Genomic DNA, 15,137 nt, shown 5'->3' with positions numbered 1-15,137 from the left:
GTAGGAGGGAAATTCCAAGATGTTGGATGTGTGCAGGAGGGCATGGGTTAGAGAAATATGAAGTTTCAGTGGAAAAAGTTGTGTGTGTCAACTGTAGGGGTGCCCATGTTGCTGGGGATCGGAAATGTCCGGTGCGAGAGAGGCAGGTTGAGGTGGCCAGGGTCAGAGTAGTGCAGAAGGTGTCGTATACTGAGGCAGTGAAGAAAGTAGAGTAGGATGGGTCAAGGGCGAGGGATCCTGAGAGGATCCCTGTGAGTAGTAGATATGTGCCAACACAGAGGTATAGGCCAATGAGTGATATATGCTTCATTAAGGTTGGCTTACATTTACATTTACATTTTCGTCATTTAGCAGACGCTCTTATCCAGAACAACTTACAAATTGGTGCATTCACCTTATAGCCAGTGGGATATAAGGTGTAAAGTGGATAACCACTTTACAATATGTATTTTTTTTTGGGGGGGTAAGGGGGGTAGAAGGATTACTTTATCCTATCCCAGGTATTCCTTAAAGAGGTGGGGTTTCAAGTGTCTCTGGAAGGTGGTGAGTGACTCCGCTGTCCTGGCGTCGTGAGGGAGCTTGTTCCACCATTGGGGTGCCAGAGCAGCGAACAGTTTTGACTGGGCTGAGCGGGAACTGTGCTTCCGCAGAGGTAAGGGGGCCAGCAGGCCAGAGGTGGATGAACGCAATGCCCTCGTTTGGGTATAGGGACTGATCAGAGCCTGAAGGTACGGAGGTGCCGTTCCCCTCACAGCTCCGTAGGCAAGCACCATGGTCTTGTAGCAGATGCGAGCTTCAACTGAAAGCCAGTGGAGTGTGCGGAGGAGCGGGGTGACGTGAGAGAACTTGGGAAGGTTGAACACCAGATGGGCTGCGGCATTCTGGATGAGTTGTAGGGGTTTAATGGCACAGGCAGGGAGGCCAGCCAACAGCGAGTTGCAGTAATCCAGACGGGAGATGACAAGTGCCTGGATTAGGACCTGTGCCGCTTCCTGTGTAAGGCAGGGTCGTACTCTCCGAATGTTGTAGAGCATGAACCTACAGGATCGGGTCACCGCCTTGATGTTAGCGGAGAACGACAGGGTGTTGTCCAGGGTCACGCCAAGGCTCTTCGCACTCTGGGAGGAGGACACAATGGAGTTGTCAACTATGATGGCGAGATCATGGAACGGGCAGTCCTTCCCCGGGAGGAAGAGCAGCTCCGTCTTGCCGAGGTTCAGCTTGAGGTGGTGATCCATCATCCACACTGATATGTCTGCCAGACATGCAGAGATGCGACTCGCCACCTGGTAATCAGAAGGGGGAAAGGAGAAGATTAGTTGTGTGTCATCTGCGTAGCAATGATAGGAGAGGCCATGTGAGGATATGACAGAGCCAAGTGACTTGGTGTATAGCGAGAATAAGAGAGGGCCTAGAACTGAGCCCTGGGGGACACCAGTGGTGACAGCACGTGATGCGGAGACAGATTCTCGCTACGCCACTTGGTAGGAGCGACCGGTCAGGTAGGACGCAATCCAAGAGTGAGCCGCGCCGGAGATGCCCAGCTCGGAGAGGGTGGAGAGGAGGATCTGATGGTTCACAGTATCAAAGGCAGCAGACAGATCTAGAAGGACAAGAGCAGAGGGGAGAGAGTTAGCTTTAGCAGTGCGGAGAGCCTCCGTGACACAGAGAAGAGCAGTCTCAGTTGAATGACCAGTCTTGAAACCTGACTGGTTTGGATCAAGAAGGTCATTCTGAGAGAGATAGCAAGAGAGTTGGCTAAAGACGGCACGCTCAAGAGTTTTGGAGAGAAAAGAAAGAAGGGATACTGGTCTGTAGTTGTTGACATCAGAGGGATCGAGTGTTTTTTGAGAAGGGGTGCAACTCTCGCTCTCTTGAAGATGGAAGGGACATAGCCAGCGGTCAAGGATGAGTTGATGAGCGAGGTGAGGTAAGGGAGAAGGTCACCGGAGATGGTCTGGAGAAGAGAGGAGGGGATAGGGTCAAGCGGGCAGGTTGTTGGGCGGCCGGCCGTCACAAGTCGCAAGATTTTATCTGGAGAGAGAGGGGAGAAAGAAGTCAAAGCATAGGGTAGGGCAGTGTGAGCAGGACCAGCAGTGTCATTTGACTTAACAAACGAGGATCTGATGTCGTCAACCTTCTTTTCAAAATGGTTGACGAAGTCATCCACAGAAAGTGGTAGAAAGTGGCTTTAGCAGCAGAAGCAGATTAAGAAAATGTAGAGAGGAGGGAGTGAAAAGATGCCAGGTCCGCAGGGAGTCTAGTTTTCCTACATTTCCGCTCGGCTGCCCAGAGCCCTGTTCTGTGAGCTCGCAATGAGTCATCAAGCCACGGAGCAGGAGGGGAGGACCGAGCCGGCCGGGAGGATAGGGGACATAGAGAGTCAAAGGATGCAGAAAGGGAGGAGAGGAGGGTTGAGGAGGCAGAATCAGGAGATGGCAGAAGGATTGAGCAGAGGGAAGAGATGATAGGATGGAAGAGGAGAGAGTAGCGGGAGAGAGAGAGCGAAGGTTGCGACGGCGCATTACCATCTGAGTAGGGGCAGAGTGAGTAGTGTTGGAGGAGAGCGAGAGAGAAAAGGATACAAAGTAGTGGTCGGAGACAAGGAGGGGAGTTGCAGTGAGATTAGTAGAAGAACAGCATCTAGTAAAGATGAGGTCAAGCGTATTGCCTGCCTTGTGAGTAGGGGGGGGACGGTGAGAGGGTGAGGTCAAAAGAGGAGAGGAGTGGAAAGAAGGAGGCAGAGAGAAATTAGTCAAAGGTAGACGTAGGGAGGTTGAAGTCACCCAGAACTGTGAGGGGTGAGCCATCCTCAGGAAAGGAACTTATCAAGGCGTCAAGCTCATTGATGAACTCTCCAAGGGAACCTGGAGGGCGATAAATGACAAGGATGTTAAGCTTGAATGGGCTAGTGACTGTGACAGCATGGAATTCAAATGAGGAGATAGACAGATGGGTCAGGGGAAAAAGAGAGAATGTCCACTTGGGAGAGATTCCTGTGCCACCACCCCGCTGACCAGATGCTCTCGGGGTATGCGAGAACACATGGTCAGACGAGGAGAGAGCAGTAGGAGTAGCAGTGTTTTCAGTGGTAATCCATGTTTCCGTCAGCGCCAAGAAGTCGAGGGACTGGAGGGTAGCATAGGCTGAGATGAACTCTGCCTTGTTGGCAGCAGAACGGCAGTTCCAGAGGCTGCCTGAGACCTGGAACTCCACGTGGGTGGTGCGTGCAGGGACCACCAGGTTAGAGAGGCAGCAGCCACGCGGTGTGAGGCATTTGTATAGCCTGTGCGGAGAGGAGAGAACAGGGATAGACAGAGGCATAGTTGACAGGCTACAGAAAATGGCTACAATAATGCAAAGGAGATCGGAATGAAATGAACTAAACATCTGGGAAAGGAGAAAGCGGGGCCTCCCTCACTTACGTTTCACTGAAACACCCAAATATAAAACTCTCCCAACTTCCACCTCAGAAACTATACTTGTTGTAAACTACAGCGGTTCAATGTTTTCTAGGAGTAGATTAACTTAGTTTATTCAGCTAGCTAACTTGGTACAGTATTCTAGTCATATGACGCCACAGCCAACTAGCATGCCGGACTCCAACAACACGGTTTAGCACCAATACTCGGCCACAACAAACCACCAGTGTGTCAACACGCCAAGCAGATCATTCGTGTCCGTGTCTAACGTTGTGGGTTAGTCCCGACAGCTTGAGCGAGTCCGTCGTCAACTTATTCAGCCAGTTAGTTAGCTAGAATAGTTAGCATACTAGCTAGCCATTGCTTTCAGACAACGAAGCAACCCCTCCTCCCACGGCACGAACACACAGAGAGAGCCAAGCTAACGTTAACTAGTCACCCATGTCCCGAATTCCCTTGAACGACTCTGGCTACCAGTATGTAAAAACAAAACACAAATGTAGGTTATAACTTACCCTTAGCAGCTACTGTTAGCTAGCCAAGAGCAAAGCTAGCCACTGAATTGACTCAGCCAGTTCGTGTCTGTTCGCTAGGTCGTTCCAGCCATTGTTTAGTAGCTATCCAGGTAGCAACAAGCTAGCTAAATTTCAAGCACAGTAGCCACTTACTACCTAACGTTAACGCTTCAGACATTGAGGTTAGAAAAACAGCTGAATGGTAGGCATTATTGTATGTAATTATTGTAGGCAGCTAGCTGGCGTAATTACAGGCACTCTCAGGCGTGAAACAACTATCCACAGTTGCTAATAGTTACCAGTAGCCACCCGCCAGCTAGTCCATGTAGTGGGTTAGCTAGCTTCGTGCTTCACCGGGCTCCGTCGAATACAATACTAGCCTACAATAATAACATACAACAACCCACGATAACTACCTACAATACCTAACTACAATCTAAATACATAGTTTAAGCTTTACTCGACAAAGCCCAAACTATGTATATAAGCCATATAAGCCAAGCTTACCTCCCGCCAGAGAGAAACACAACCTCACCCGACGAAAATGTAAAAATGTTAGCATTCATAGCAATGGTTATCAACTGTACTGCAGAAATGGAACATCAATCACAGAAAATATATGTTGTGGTGGCAGCTGCAAAGAAATACTTGGGTGTATTAGATTTGACTTCAGAAGAATTACAGGGTGTGTTGCGGGGTGGTGTCCCGTCCTCCCAGGCCGTTGGCACGGTGTAGGAGTAGATAGGGTAAAAGTAATGGAATGGGGTAGTGGGTTTTAATGTTAGCCTAAACGTTTTTTTTCACAAGGTGTAATGGATTTACAATCCAGTCCAGTTGATGGCGGTAACGTACCTTGTGATTGCCAACCGCCATTTAAAAACCAAAGAAGAAGAAAAAAAAACGAAGACAAAGAAGAAGAAACACAGATAGAACAATGAGGCAGATATTTCACCAGATGTATAAATGTGAAGCATCCGGTTGGCGTTGCCATTCATTATCAAATATGGTGATGAGAAGAAGCCCAGTGGCCGGAAGTGGGAGAATATTGGCCAACTCTTTGCTAATTTTCCCATCGATTAAACATTTGATCATACAGTTTTCTGTTTCCAAAACTACAATCTGTAACAAACAGAGTGGATTGCGTTTTGTAGTCTTTGTCCTTTGCCAAACTTGTAAAAAATTGCGTTGTTTAAAAGGAGTGCACGTGCGAATTGAGTTATTGCAGACGCGCACTTCACAGAGTAGGCGTTTCTTAACGGAAATATGCAAATAAATGCTAGAACGCGCCAATAGGATCTCACTAGCTCGTGCTTGGCTCTGCCTACCTCCTTTCTTGTTATGCCCACTATGATTCATTTGCGCCCATTGGAAACGCCAGGCGCAGGTCTATCTTGGGTTAGCTAGTAATACAAATCTTTGACAGGGACGTCCCAATGATCACGGATAGCATGGACCATAATGATACAGTGGTGCACAGCTGAGAGATGTTAGCCAACCAGCCAGGCAGTGTAATAATGTTAACAAGCTAGCTGTCACAAATCCGTGCAAGATACACAATTTCTGCGAGAAGACTGGGAGACTGTTACAAACAAGTAAATGATCTGGCCAACAATGGAGCAGATACACGGCTTTCCATCATCTATTGTATTCTTTCCGAACCATCGTTTTGGCTAAATATCAATGTCATCTCATACAGCTAGCTAGCTAAATAGCTAACGTTAGCTAGCTAAACTAAGGCCAGGGAGAGCTTGCTGGTGACTACGGTACGTTATCCCTTGTTATTTAGGCTGTTTAAAAAATATGTATTTAGCTATGCTAAGTGCTCACCTTCATAGATTTTCACTGCATTGTATTTATCTTGCTAGCTAGGTTGCTAACTTTAGTGGAAATGAAGATCATTGAACAATTAGCTTTCTAACGTTAGCTAGCTTTCTAGTGTTTAGAGGATGTGAAAACATTGTCTAACTAGCGAACGTTAGCATTTCCACTGCCTGGCGGTGTTTGTTTGTTATTTATTGATTCACTGGAACCAAGCTTAGTCTATAACTGACAGTCAGTTATATTTTTGTTTGTTGGTACAATGTAACATCGTAACAAGCTCATTCGTAAATAGTATGGCTGTGACGTGAGAGAGATGCATGGCATCGTAAACATGCCATCTGGTTTACTGTGGTAAACATGCCATCGACCCCCCCCCCCACCACATACTTGTCAAAAGTAACTATGATTAAAGAATGTCCCCGTTAATAGATTCAAATTCTCGTTGTTACATAAGTCAATTCCGGTGTTGACATTGTCTGCAAAGATTTGTTGTACCAATGCTGCGTTCTAACATTGTCATGCAGTCCAAACTGACTCCTTGACTGCTGGCTCCTCTGGCGTTTCACCACCACCAACAGAGCCATGACTACATCAGGCTGCTGCCACCTGCCTGGCTCCCTGTGTGACTACTCGGGCAGTGCCAACTTGCCCAAGGAGGTAGAGGAGCCAGAAGCTGGCAAGGCCCAGTACGTCGCCAAGGTTACGGCCAAAGATGGTCGCCCACTCTCCACTGTTCTCAAAGCTGTGGGCTCACAGAGGTAAGGGGGTTCCTCGAGAGGGTTCTACTCAGACACATTTCAGTTGGATGCATTCAGTTGTACAACTGACTAGGTATCCCCTTTAACCTTTCTGCCTGAGAATGTGTCCCTTTGCTTCTATCTGACATTAACCTAACATAGCAGACATAAAATAGTAGCGTTTCTTTCTTTCTGGTCCTGACAAGAAAAGAAAAAGACAGTTGGAGGTTCTCTTCTGCACTGTTGAACCAATCCAGTAAATGTGGAGGAGGAAGAGTTAAGATGGAATGTCACCAAAAGCGGAAGTCGCGTCATAGGCTCTCATTCCATTTCCTCTGAATACCGGATTCATCTGTTTTTTTCTGACCCTGCAGAGGGTGATCTGATATGTACACAATTTCTTCCTTGGAGATTAACAATGGACATATATATACATTTACATTTACATCATTTAGCAGACGCTCTTATCCAGAGCGACTTACAAATTGGTGCATTCACCTTATGGCCAGTGGGATAACCACTTTACAATATGTTTTTTTGTGTGTTTTTTTTGGGGGGTGGGGTTAAGGGGGGGTAGAAGGATTACTTTATCCTATCCCAGGTATTCCTTAAAGAGGTGGGGTTTCAAGTGTCTTCGGAAGGTGGTGAGTGACTCCGCTGTCCTGGCGTCGTGAGGGAGATTGTTCCACCATTGGGGTGCCAGAGCAGCGAACAGTTTTGACTGAGCTGAGCGGGAACTGTGCTTCCGCAGAGGTAGGGGGGCCAGCAGGCCAGAGGTGGATGAACGCAATGCCCTCATTTGATGTGTAGGGACTGATCAGAGCCTGAAGGTACGGAGGTGCCGTTCCCCTCACAGCTCCGTAGGCAAGCACCATGGTCTTGTAGCAGATGCGAGCTTCAACTGGAAGCCAGTGGAGTGTGCGGAGGAGCGGGATGACGTGAGAGAACTTGGGAAGGTTGAACACCAGACGGGCTGCGGCATTCTGGATGAGTTGTAGGGGTTTAATGGCACAGGCAGGGAGCCCAGCCAACAGCGAGTTGCAGTAATCCAGACGGGAGATGACAAGTGCCTGGATTAGGACCTGTGCCGCTTCCTGTGTAAGGCAGGGTCGTACTCTCTGAATGTTGTAGAGCATGAACCTACAGGATCGGGTATACACAGTACCAGTCAAAAGTTTGGACACACCTACTCATTCAAGGGTTTTTCTTTATTTTTGCTATTTTCTATGTTGTAGAATAATAGTGAAGACATCAAAACTATGAAATAACACATGGAATCATGTAGTAACCAAAAAAGTGTTAAACAAATCTAAATATATTTTAGATTCTTCAAAGTAGCCACCCTTTGCCTTGATGACAGCTTTGCACACTCTTGGCATTCTTTCAACCAGCTTCACCTGGAATGCTTTTCCAACAGTCTTGAAGGAGTTGCCACATACAGTGAGGGAAAAAAGTATTTGATCCCCTGCTGATTTTGTACGTTTGCCCACTGACAAAGAAATGATCAGTCTATAATTTTAATGGTAGGTTTATTTGAACAGTGAGAGACAGAATAACAACAACAAAATCCAGAAAAACGCATGTCAAAAATGTTATAAATTGATTTACATTTTAATGAGGGAAATAAGTATTTGACCCCTCTGCAAAACATGACTTAGTACTTGGTGGCAAAACCCTTGTTGGCAATCACAGAGGTTTGATTGATTAAATGTCTTCAGTTTTACATTGGTAACCAGTTTATAATAGCAATAAGGCACCTCGGGGGATGGTGATATATGGCCAATATACCACGGCTAAGGGCTGTGTCCAGGCACTCCGTGTTGCGTTGTGCGTAAGAACAGCCCTTAGCCGTGGTATATTGGCCATATACCACACCTCCTCGGGCCTTATTGCTTAAGTATATCACGTGTAATGTGTTTTGAAACGAGTGGTCACTAGGCACAATTTTCTCCCCTATTTGTCCAGTAATGAAGGCATGTGTCGGATCTGCCACGAGGGGGCCGGTGGTGAGACGCTGCTCTCCCCTTGCGACTGCACAGGGACCCTGGGTAAGGTGCACAAGAGCTGCCTGGAGAAGTGGCTGTCCTCCTCCAACACCAGTTACTGTGAGCTCTGCCACACAGAGTTCACTGTCGAACGGCGACCCCAGCCCCTCACACAGGTACACCATTGACACTGTGTGTGTCTGTGAGTGAATAAAGACCATAATAATAATAATTATCCTTTCCTTGCATCCTCCCAGTGGTTGCGGGACCCGGGGCCTCGCAGTGAGAAGCGCACGCTGCTGTGCGACATGGCCTGCTTCCTGCTCATCACGCCACTGGCGGCCATCTCAGGCTGGCTGTGTCTGAGGGGAGCACAGGACCACCTGACCCTCAACAGCCGGCTGGAGGCTGTGGGACTCATTGCCCTTACCATCGCCCTCTTCACGATCTACATCCTCTGGACACTGGTAACTAGGCCCCACACACAGACCAGATACACATTACATTTACATTGAACATTTTAGTCATTTAGCAGACGTTCTTATCCAGAGCGACTTAGTGCATTCATCTTAAGATAGCTAGGTGGGACAACCACATATTACAGGCATAGAAAGTACATTTTCCCTCAATAACGTAGCTATCAGTAGAGTCAGAGGTAGAAGGGGGGAGTGCAAGTGCTGGTTAAGTGTTATTGTTATATATATTTTTTTTTTTGGGTGGGGTCGAGGTGAGGAGGATTATTTTAGATACTGTTTGAAGAGGTAGGGTTTCAGATGTTTTCAGAAGATGGGCAGGGACTCTGCTGTCCTAGCTTCAGGGGGAAGCTGGTTCCACCATTGGGGTGCCAGGACAGAGATGAGCTTGGACTGGGCTGAGCGGAAGCTAGGGGTGGGAGGGCCATGAGACCTGAGGTGGCAGAACGGCGTGCTTGGGTTGTGGTGAAGGGTTTGTGCATAGTCTGAAGGTAAGGAGGGGCAGTTCCTCTTGCTGTTACGTAGGTAAGCACTATGGTCACACAGAACACACACACACCTCATGGATTACTTTACTCCACCTTTGTTAATTGACAGCATATTTTTTTTGCAGTTTTAAATGTGTGCTTTACAATAGCTATTAGTACATTTTGTGAGACGAATTCGACATTTGTGTAGCATTGTTTTTTTTGCTTCTTGTCTGTGGAATTCTGTGCCCTTCCTGTTTTATATTCAGGGGAGACAAGTAATGTGCCAACAGAAATATGTTGTGCCTGCAACAATAATCTTTTGTCTGTACTCTAGAAAGGCTACTGTACTCTGAAAAAAATACTTACAATAGTTACAAAATCAGCAACTGAAGCGGAACCATTTTCTAGACCAAATACAAATGTGTCATGCAATATGTCTCACGTCGTGTTGTGAGCAGGTTTGGGGTCAATTCCATTTTAATTCCAGTCAATTCAGGAAGTACACTGAAATTCCAATTATCTTCTATGCTTTTCAATTAGGAAGAATTGGAATTGGGTGTACTCTGAATTGAAATGGAATTGATCCCTGGTTGAGTGCCTGCAATAGCAACCATATATTCAACGAATCTGCTCTGTGCAGTGCATATAAAATGTCTAGTTTCATTGACGTCTGTCTCTGTGCCCCTCAGGTATCGTTCCGCTATCACTGTCAGTTATACTCTGAGTGGAGGAGGACCAATCAGAAAGTGCGCCTGCTAATGCCCGACATAAAAGGAGCGCACTCCACCCAACATTCTGTGCCAACAAAGTCAACCAAAAAAATGGCTGACGAGACCATCATATGAGCACTGAGCGACGTGGTCTCGCAAATAAAGTGTAATATAACTTGAACTTCTGGACCATTCTGGGGATTATTTTTCAATATTCACTTTTGAAGCACTTGAGCCCAGATATGAACTATATATAACCATTGATTTTGGGACATTTTGAACTCGTAGAAGGACGTGTCACTGAAGTCATCGCCGGATTATGAACACTGGACTGGAACATAAGGTCACAAACAGAAGGACACGGCTCATAGCGGGATACAACTGATGCAGCATGTTAATACAGTATATCTGAAACATACTACCCTCCTCTCCTTCACAATGTATTTAGCTTTTTTTGGGACAGCTGGCATCCAATAGACTCGTGAATTTACTCACTTAGAGCAACGACCATGTGAACGACAAAGTCTAAATATGGTGATGTTCTCTGTTTTTTAAATCTTTGCCCTTTTGGAGAGGGAGAGAGTAGGCTTTGGAGTGTCAGTCAGTGTATGCAGGGTATGCAAAAGTATTTGATGTAATTTTAGTCTTCCTTTTGCACTCCCTTGAGTAAGCTGTGTCGTTGTGAAATAAAATATAAGGGACTCTTGGTTTTTGCAGAGGACACATCTGTCACCATACACTGGCTTTAATGTGTAAACTGTAATGTGTGCTGAAACTCTTTGTGCTACTTATACAGGAGTATTGGATCTGTAACGATCTATTTTGATCAATGTAGTAGACTGCACCACTCCATACCACCATCTAGTGGATATTTATGGGACTACACTCCTTGCAAGGCCAGAAGGTAGGAGTACAAAGTATACAGGTACCATGAAGGAGATCCACTCAACTACTCATATTGTAAAATTTAATTTCATGGCATTAATATGTGAGTGAACAAGTTATCAAAAACCAAATAAATATATTACACAAAATGAAGAAAGTCGGCGCACACAACACTTTGAGGTGACATAAAGCGAGGGACGGTGAGGGTTGTCATGGGTTACAGGTTCTGGCAGCACTGCAGTTTGTTCCCTTTCTGGTCTGTGGTGGGTGGAACACTTATGTCCACAACATTGTTTCCAGGGGACTCGTCATGGGCAGACCGCTCAGCGATCTGCTTCTGCGATACGATGCGATAGATTTCTGTGGAGAGTAGACTAGACTGTTGTGGTGCATCTAAATACTTCAAAGAGGATTTATTTCCTATTCTCTAGTCTACTTAATCTGCACTTGCCTAAAAAAGTTGGGAAATGTCAAAGCAATTAGCTTTTTAGACAGTCCTTTTGCTGTTATACTGTACCTGTAAGGATGTTCTTGAAAGCTTCCTCTACATTTGTTGAATCCAAGGCTGAAGTTTCAATAAACGATATATTGTTCTTCTCTGCAGGGTTAAAGAAAGGGCAAAGTGAGTCACACAATCATTAACATACAGTTCCAGGACATAATCCTTATGTATTACACATTTAGGCTCACTCAATGCCCTTTGCATTGCACATTTAGGCTGCTATGTCCCAATACTATACTCACTTCCCTTCCCTTATGATGACCACTGATTATAAAACTTCCAGATAGGTGAAAACAACTATATGGTGTTGCTCTCATTTCAATTTCACCCTATCCATCATTTCAGTGGTCCCTTAGGACCACAAAATAAAGAGAGGAAGCTGTTCCAAGATTGTCCCAAAGAGCCCATGTACCCCTGAGCCTGGTCCTAGATGCCATGACAATGACCATAGGAATTGGCAAGACAGCACAACTAGATCGTGGTCCTCTGTAGCTCAGCTGGTAGAGCACGGCGCTTGATACGCCAAGGTAGTGGGTTCGATCCCCGGGACCACCCATACACAAAAATGTATGCACGCATGACTGTAAGTCGCTTTGGATAAAAGCGTCTGCTAAATGGCATATTATTATTATTATATTATCTGGGACCAGGCTATGTTACCTCTGCCGAAAGATCTGAGTACCTGCAAAAGCCCGGGCCTCGTCCGTGGGCACGGCCCTGAGATGGCGCAGGTCGCTCTTGTTGCCCGCCAGCATGATGACGATGTTGTTGTCGGCATGATCCCTCAGTTCCTTCAACCAGCGCTCCACGTTTTCATAGGTCAGGTGCTTGGCAATGTCATACACTAGCAGAGCACCCACTGCCCCTCTGTAATAGCTGTAGGAAAGAGACTGCGTATCAATCTCAATGCACCAATAGACAACAATGTATGGGTCCCAAGTGAGACTCCAAGTCAGGCACTCTGATTTGAAGATGAGGCTAGTAATCGGCTAGTGCTCAACAAACCTGATCCTGGAGAGCTATAGGGTATGCAGGTTTATGTTCCACACTTCAACCCAGCACTAAAACACCTGATTCAATTAATCAAGGACTTGAGCAGTTGATCAATTAGTGGAATTAATTTAATCACCTTTTACCTCTCTGGGACTACGATTTGAGACCACTACAGTACTCTTATGTGATCCTTGCTGACAATCATTTCATTTTCAAGAGGCCTCAACAGGCAGTGTTGAGGGATCCCACACGACTTACGCGGAGGTGATGGCTCTGTAACGTTCTTGTCCAGCCGTGTCCCATATCTGGGCCTTTATGGTCTTGCCATCCACCTGGATGCTGCGGGTGGCAAACTCCACCCCGATGGTGCTCTTACTCTCCAGGTTGAACTCATTCCGTGTGAACCGAGAGAGCAAGTTACTCTTCCCGACGCCCGAGTCCCCAATTAACACAACTGTTGATAAAGAGACAGAGAGAAAACACACTGGCTGAAATGTATTTAGCCTAATGTCAGATGAGGTATTTCCTAGGTGGACGTCAGACTGCCAGAAATTAGCCCACCCAACTACCTCATCCCTATATTGTTATTTATTTTGCTCATTTGCACCCCAGTATCTCTATTTGCACATCATCTCTTGCACATCTATCATTCCAGTGTTAATACTAATTGTAATTATTTTTCACTATAGCCTATTTATTGCCTTACCTCCATAACTTGCTACATTTGCACACACTGTATATATATCTTCTGTTGTATTTTTTGACTTTATGTTTTGTTTTACCCCATATGTAACTCTGTGTTGTTGTTTTTATCGCACTGCTTTGCTTTATCTTGGCCAGGTCACAGTTGTAAATGAGAACTTGTTCTCAACTGGCTTACCTGGTTAAATAAAGGTTAAATATTTTTATTTTTTTAATGGTGAAGCGTGATTCATCACTTCAGAGAACGCGTTTCCACCGCTCCAGAGTCCAATGGCAGCGAGCTTTACACCACTTCAGCCGACCCTTGGCATTGCTTGTGGGGATCTTAGGCTTGTGTGGGGCTGCTGGGCCATGGAAACCCATTTCATGAAGCCCCCGACGAACAGTTATTGTGCAGACGTTGCTTCCAGAGGCAGTTTCGACGACAGACGATTTTAACGACCTACGCGCTTCAGCACTCAGCGGTCCCATTCTGTGAGCTTGTATGGCCTACCACTTCGCGGCTGAGCCGTTGTTGCTCCTAGACGTTTCCACTTCACAATAACAGCACTTACAGTTGACCGGGGCAGCTCAAGTAGGGCAGAAATTTCACAAACTGAGTTGTTAGAAAGGTGGCATCCTATGACAGTGCCACGCTGAAAGTCACTGAGCTCTTCAGTAAGGCCATTCTATTGCCAGTGTTTGTCTATGGAGATTGCATGGCTGTGTGCTCGATTTTATACATCTGTCAGCAACGGGTGTGGCTGAAATAGCCTAATCCACTAATTTGAAGGGGTGTCTACATACTTTTGTATATATAGTATATGTCAAAACATTTCACTGTCAGCTGAATATAATAAACATCCACAGTTACAGTAGGTCTAGGCCTACATCAATGCAACATTTGCATATGGGGCTATAAGCTACAATGAACTACAAAAAAAGAATATAACTTCATATAGCTCTTTCAACCATAAAAGGGAAAACAGAATTCTTGTCAATAACCGATTTACAAATAGTTACTATTTTATGGGTTTATCAGAGTTGATCAAGTCAGAGGCAAAGCAGATACGTTGTTGCATCTTACTTATAGATATAACTGCGGGCGTTGTTACAATGTTACAATGACAGCATTTCTGTAGCCATAGTAGAAAACGTTTTCCACCAGAGACAATGTTTCTTTCAAAACCATTCCGCCAAACTATTTGTTGTATTTGTTGTTATGATTCGTTCAAAAGGCTGATGTCTGATTTGTCTTTAGAATTAAACAATTACATAATTATTGACGGTGCTATCAACGGGGGGCTGCAGTCATCAAAATGTACCTTTGAACAACAAATCGTATTCATCGTCTCTGTTCCCCATTCTAGACGAGGCCTCTCCAACGCTTCTTCCGGAAAAGAATGAGTAAAATAGTTTGTCTCTGAATTACCTGTATGTACAGGAGAAAATGACATAAATGTGTAAGACAATGCGCCAATGCTGGCTGTCAAACAAGGCTGACCGCAGGAAGAGAGTCTCCTAACTCTGCAGAAGGGGAGGAGTCCCTGTTTCCATACCTTCCACATGGTGCCGCTGCTGGCTGTCACACTAATAGGAAACAAAGCCACAACCTATGCCTCCTGTGAGCAATTAAAGGTGTATTGGATGCTCAGTTTGTTTATCACATATTAACTGCTTCATACAGTGAGGGAAAAAAGTATTTGATCCCCTGCTGATTTTGTACGTTTGCCCACTGACAAAGAAATGATCAGTCTATAATTTTAATGGTAGGTTTATTTGAACAGTGAGAGACAGAATAACAACAAAAAAATCCAGAAAACCGCATGTCAGAAATGTTATATATTGATTTTCATTTTAATGAGGAAAATAAGTATTTTACCCCCTCTCAATCAGAAAGATTTCTGTCTCCCAGGTGTTTTTTATACAGGTAACGAGCTGAG

At 45.5% G+C, this 15,137-nt stretch overlaps 2 protein-coding genes across 4 annotated transcripts; one reads left to right on the top strand and one right to left on the bottom strand.

Annotated features, from left to right (window-relative positions):
* Positions 1 to 5,271: 5,271 nt before the first annotated feature.
* LOC121535064 (E3 ubiquitin-protein ligase MARCHF2-like) lies at positions 5,272 to 10,839 on the top strand. Of its 3 annotated transcripts, none has more exons than XM_041841761.2 (5): positions 5,272 to 5,581; positions 6,337 to 6,516; positions 8,461 to 8,656; positions 8,738 to 8,947; positions 10,113 to 10,839. In XM_041841761.2, the coding sequence occupies exons 2-5, from the start codon at positions 6,341 to 6,343 to the stop codon at positions 10,266 to 10,268; spliced, it is 738 nt and encodes a 245-aa protein (XP_041697695.1). In that variant the 5' UTR covers positions 5,272 to 5,581; positions 6,337 to 6,340; the 3' UTR covers positions 10,269 to 10,839. The 3 variants fall into 3 exon arrangements, with proteins under 3 accessions (XP_041697695.1, XP_041697693.1, XP_041697692.1); XM_041841759.2 differs by having other exon boundaries at positions 5,273 to 5,700; XM_041841758.2 differs by having other exon boundaries at positions 5,273 to 5,700; positions 6,283 to 6,516.
* Positions 10,840 to 11,086: 247 nt separating this feature from the next.
* Positions 11,087 to 14,728, bottom strand: LOC121535065 (ras-related protein Rab-11B-like). The gene is made up of 5 exons (XM_041841762.1): positions 14,520 to 14,728; positions 12,772 to 12,967; positions 12,203 to 12,396; positions 11,536 to 11,616; positions 11,087 to 11,378 (listed from the first exon to the last, which is right to left on the bottom strand). The coding sequence occupies exons 1-5, from the start codon at positions 14,557 to 14,559 to the stop codon at positions 11,236 to 11,238; spliced, it is 654 nt and encodes a 217-aa protein (XP_041697696.1). The 5' UTR covers positions 14,560 to 14,728; the 3' UTR covers positions 11,087 to 11,235.
* Positions 14,729 to 15,137: the final 409 nt, after the last annotated feature.

This window comes from Coregonus clupeaformis, chromosome 21, assembly GCF_020615455.1.
Source record: "Coregonus clupeaformis isolate EN_2021a chromosome 21, ASM2061545v1, whole genome shotgun sequence".
In the NCBI taxonomy this organism is placed as follows: Eukaryota; Metazoa; Chordata; class Actinopteri; order Salmoniformes; family Salmonidae; genus Coregonus; species Coregonus clupeaformis.
The sequence above is the reverse complement of the archived record's forward strand: the minus strand, read 5'-3'. Positions and strand labels throughout refer to the sequence as shown.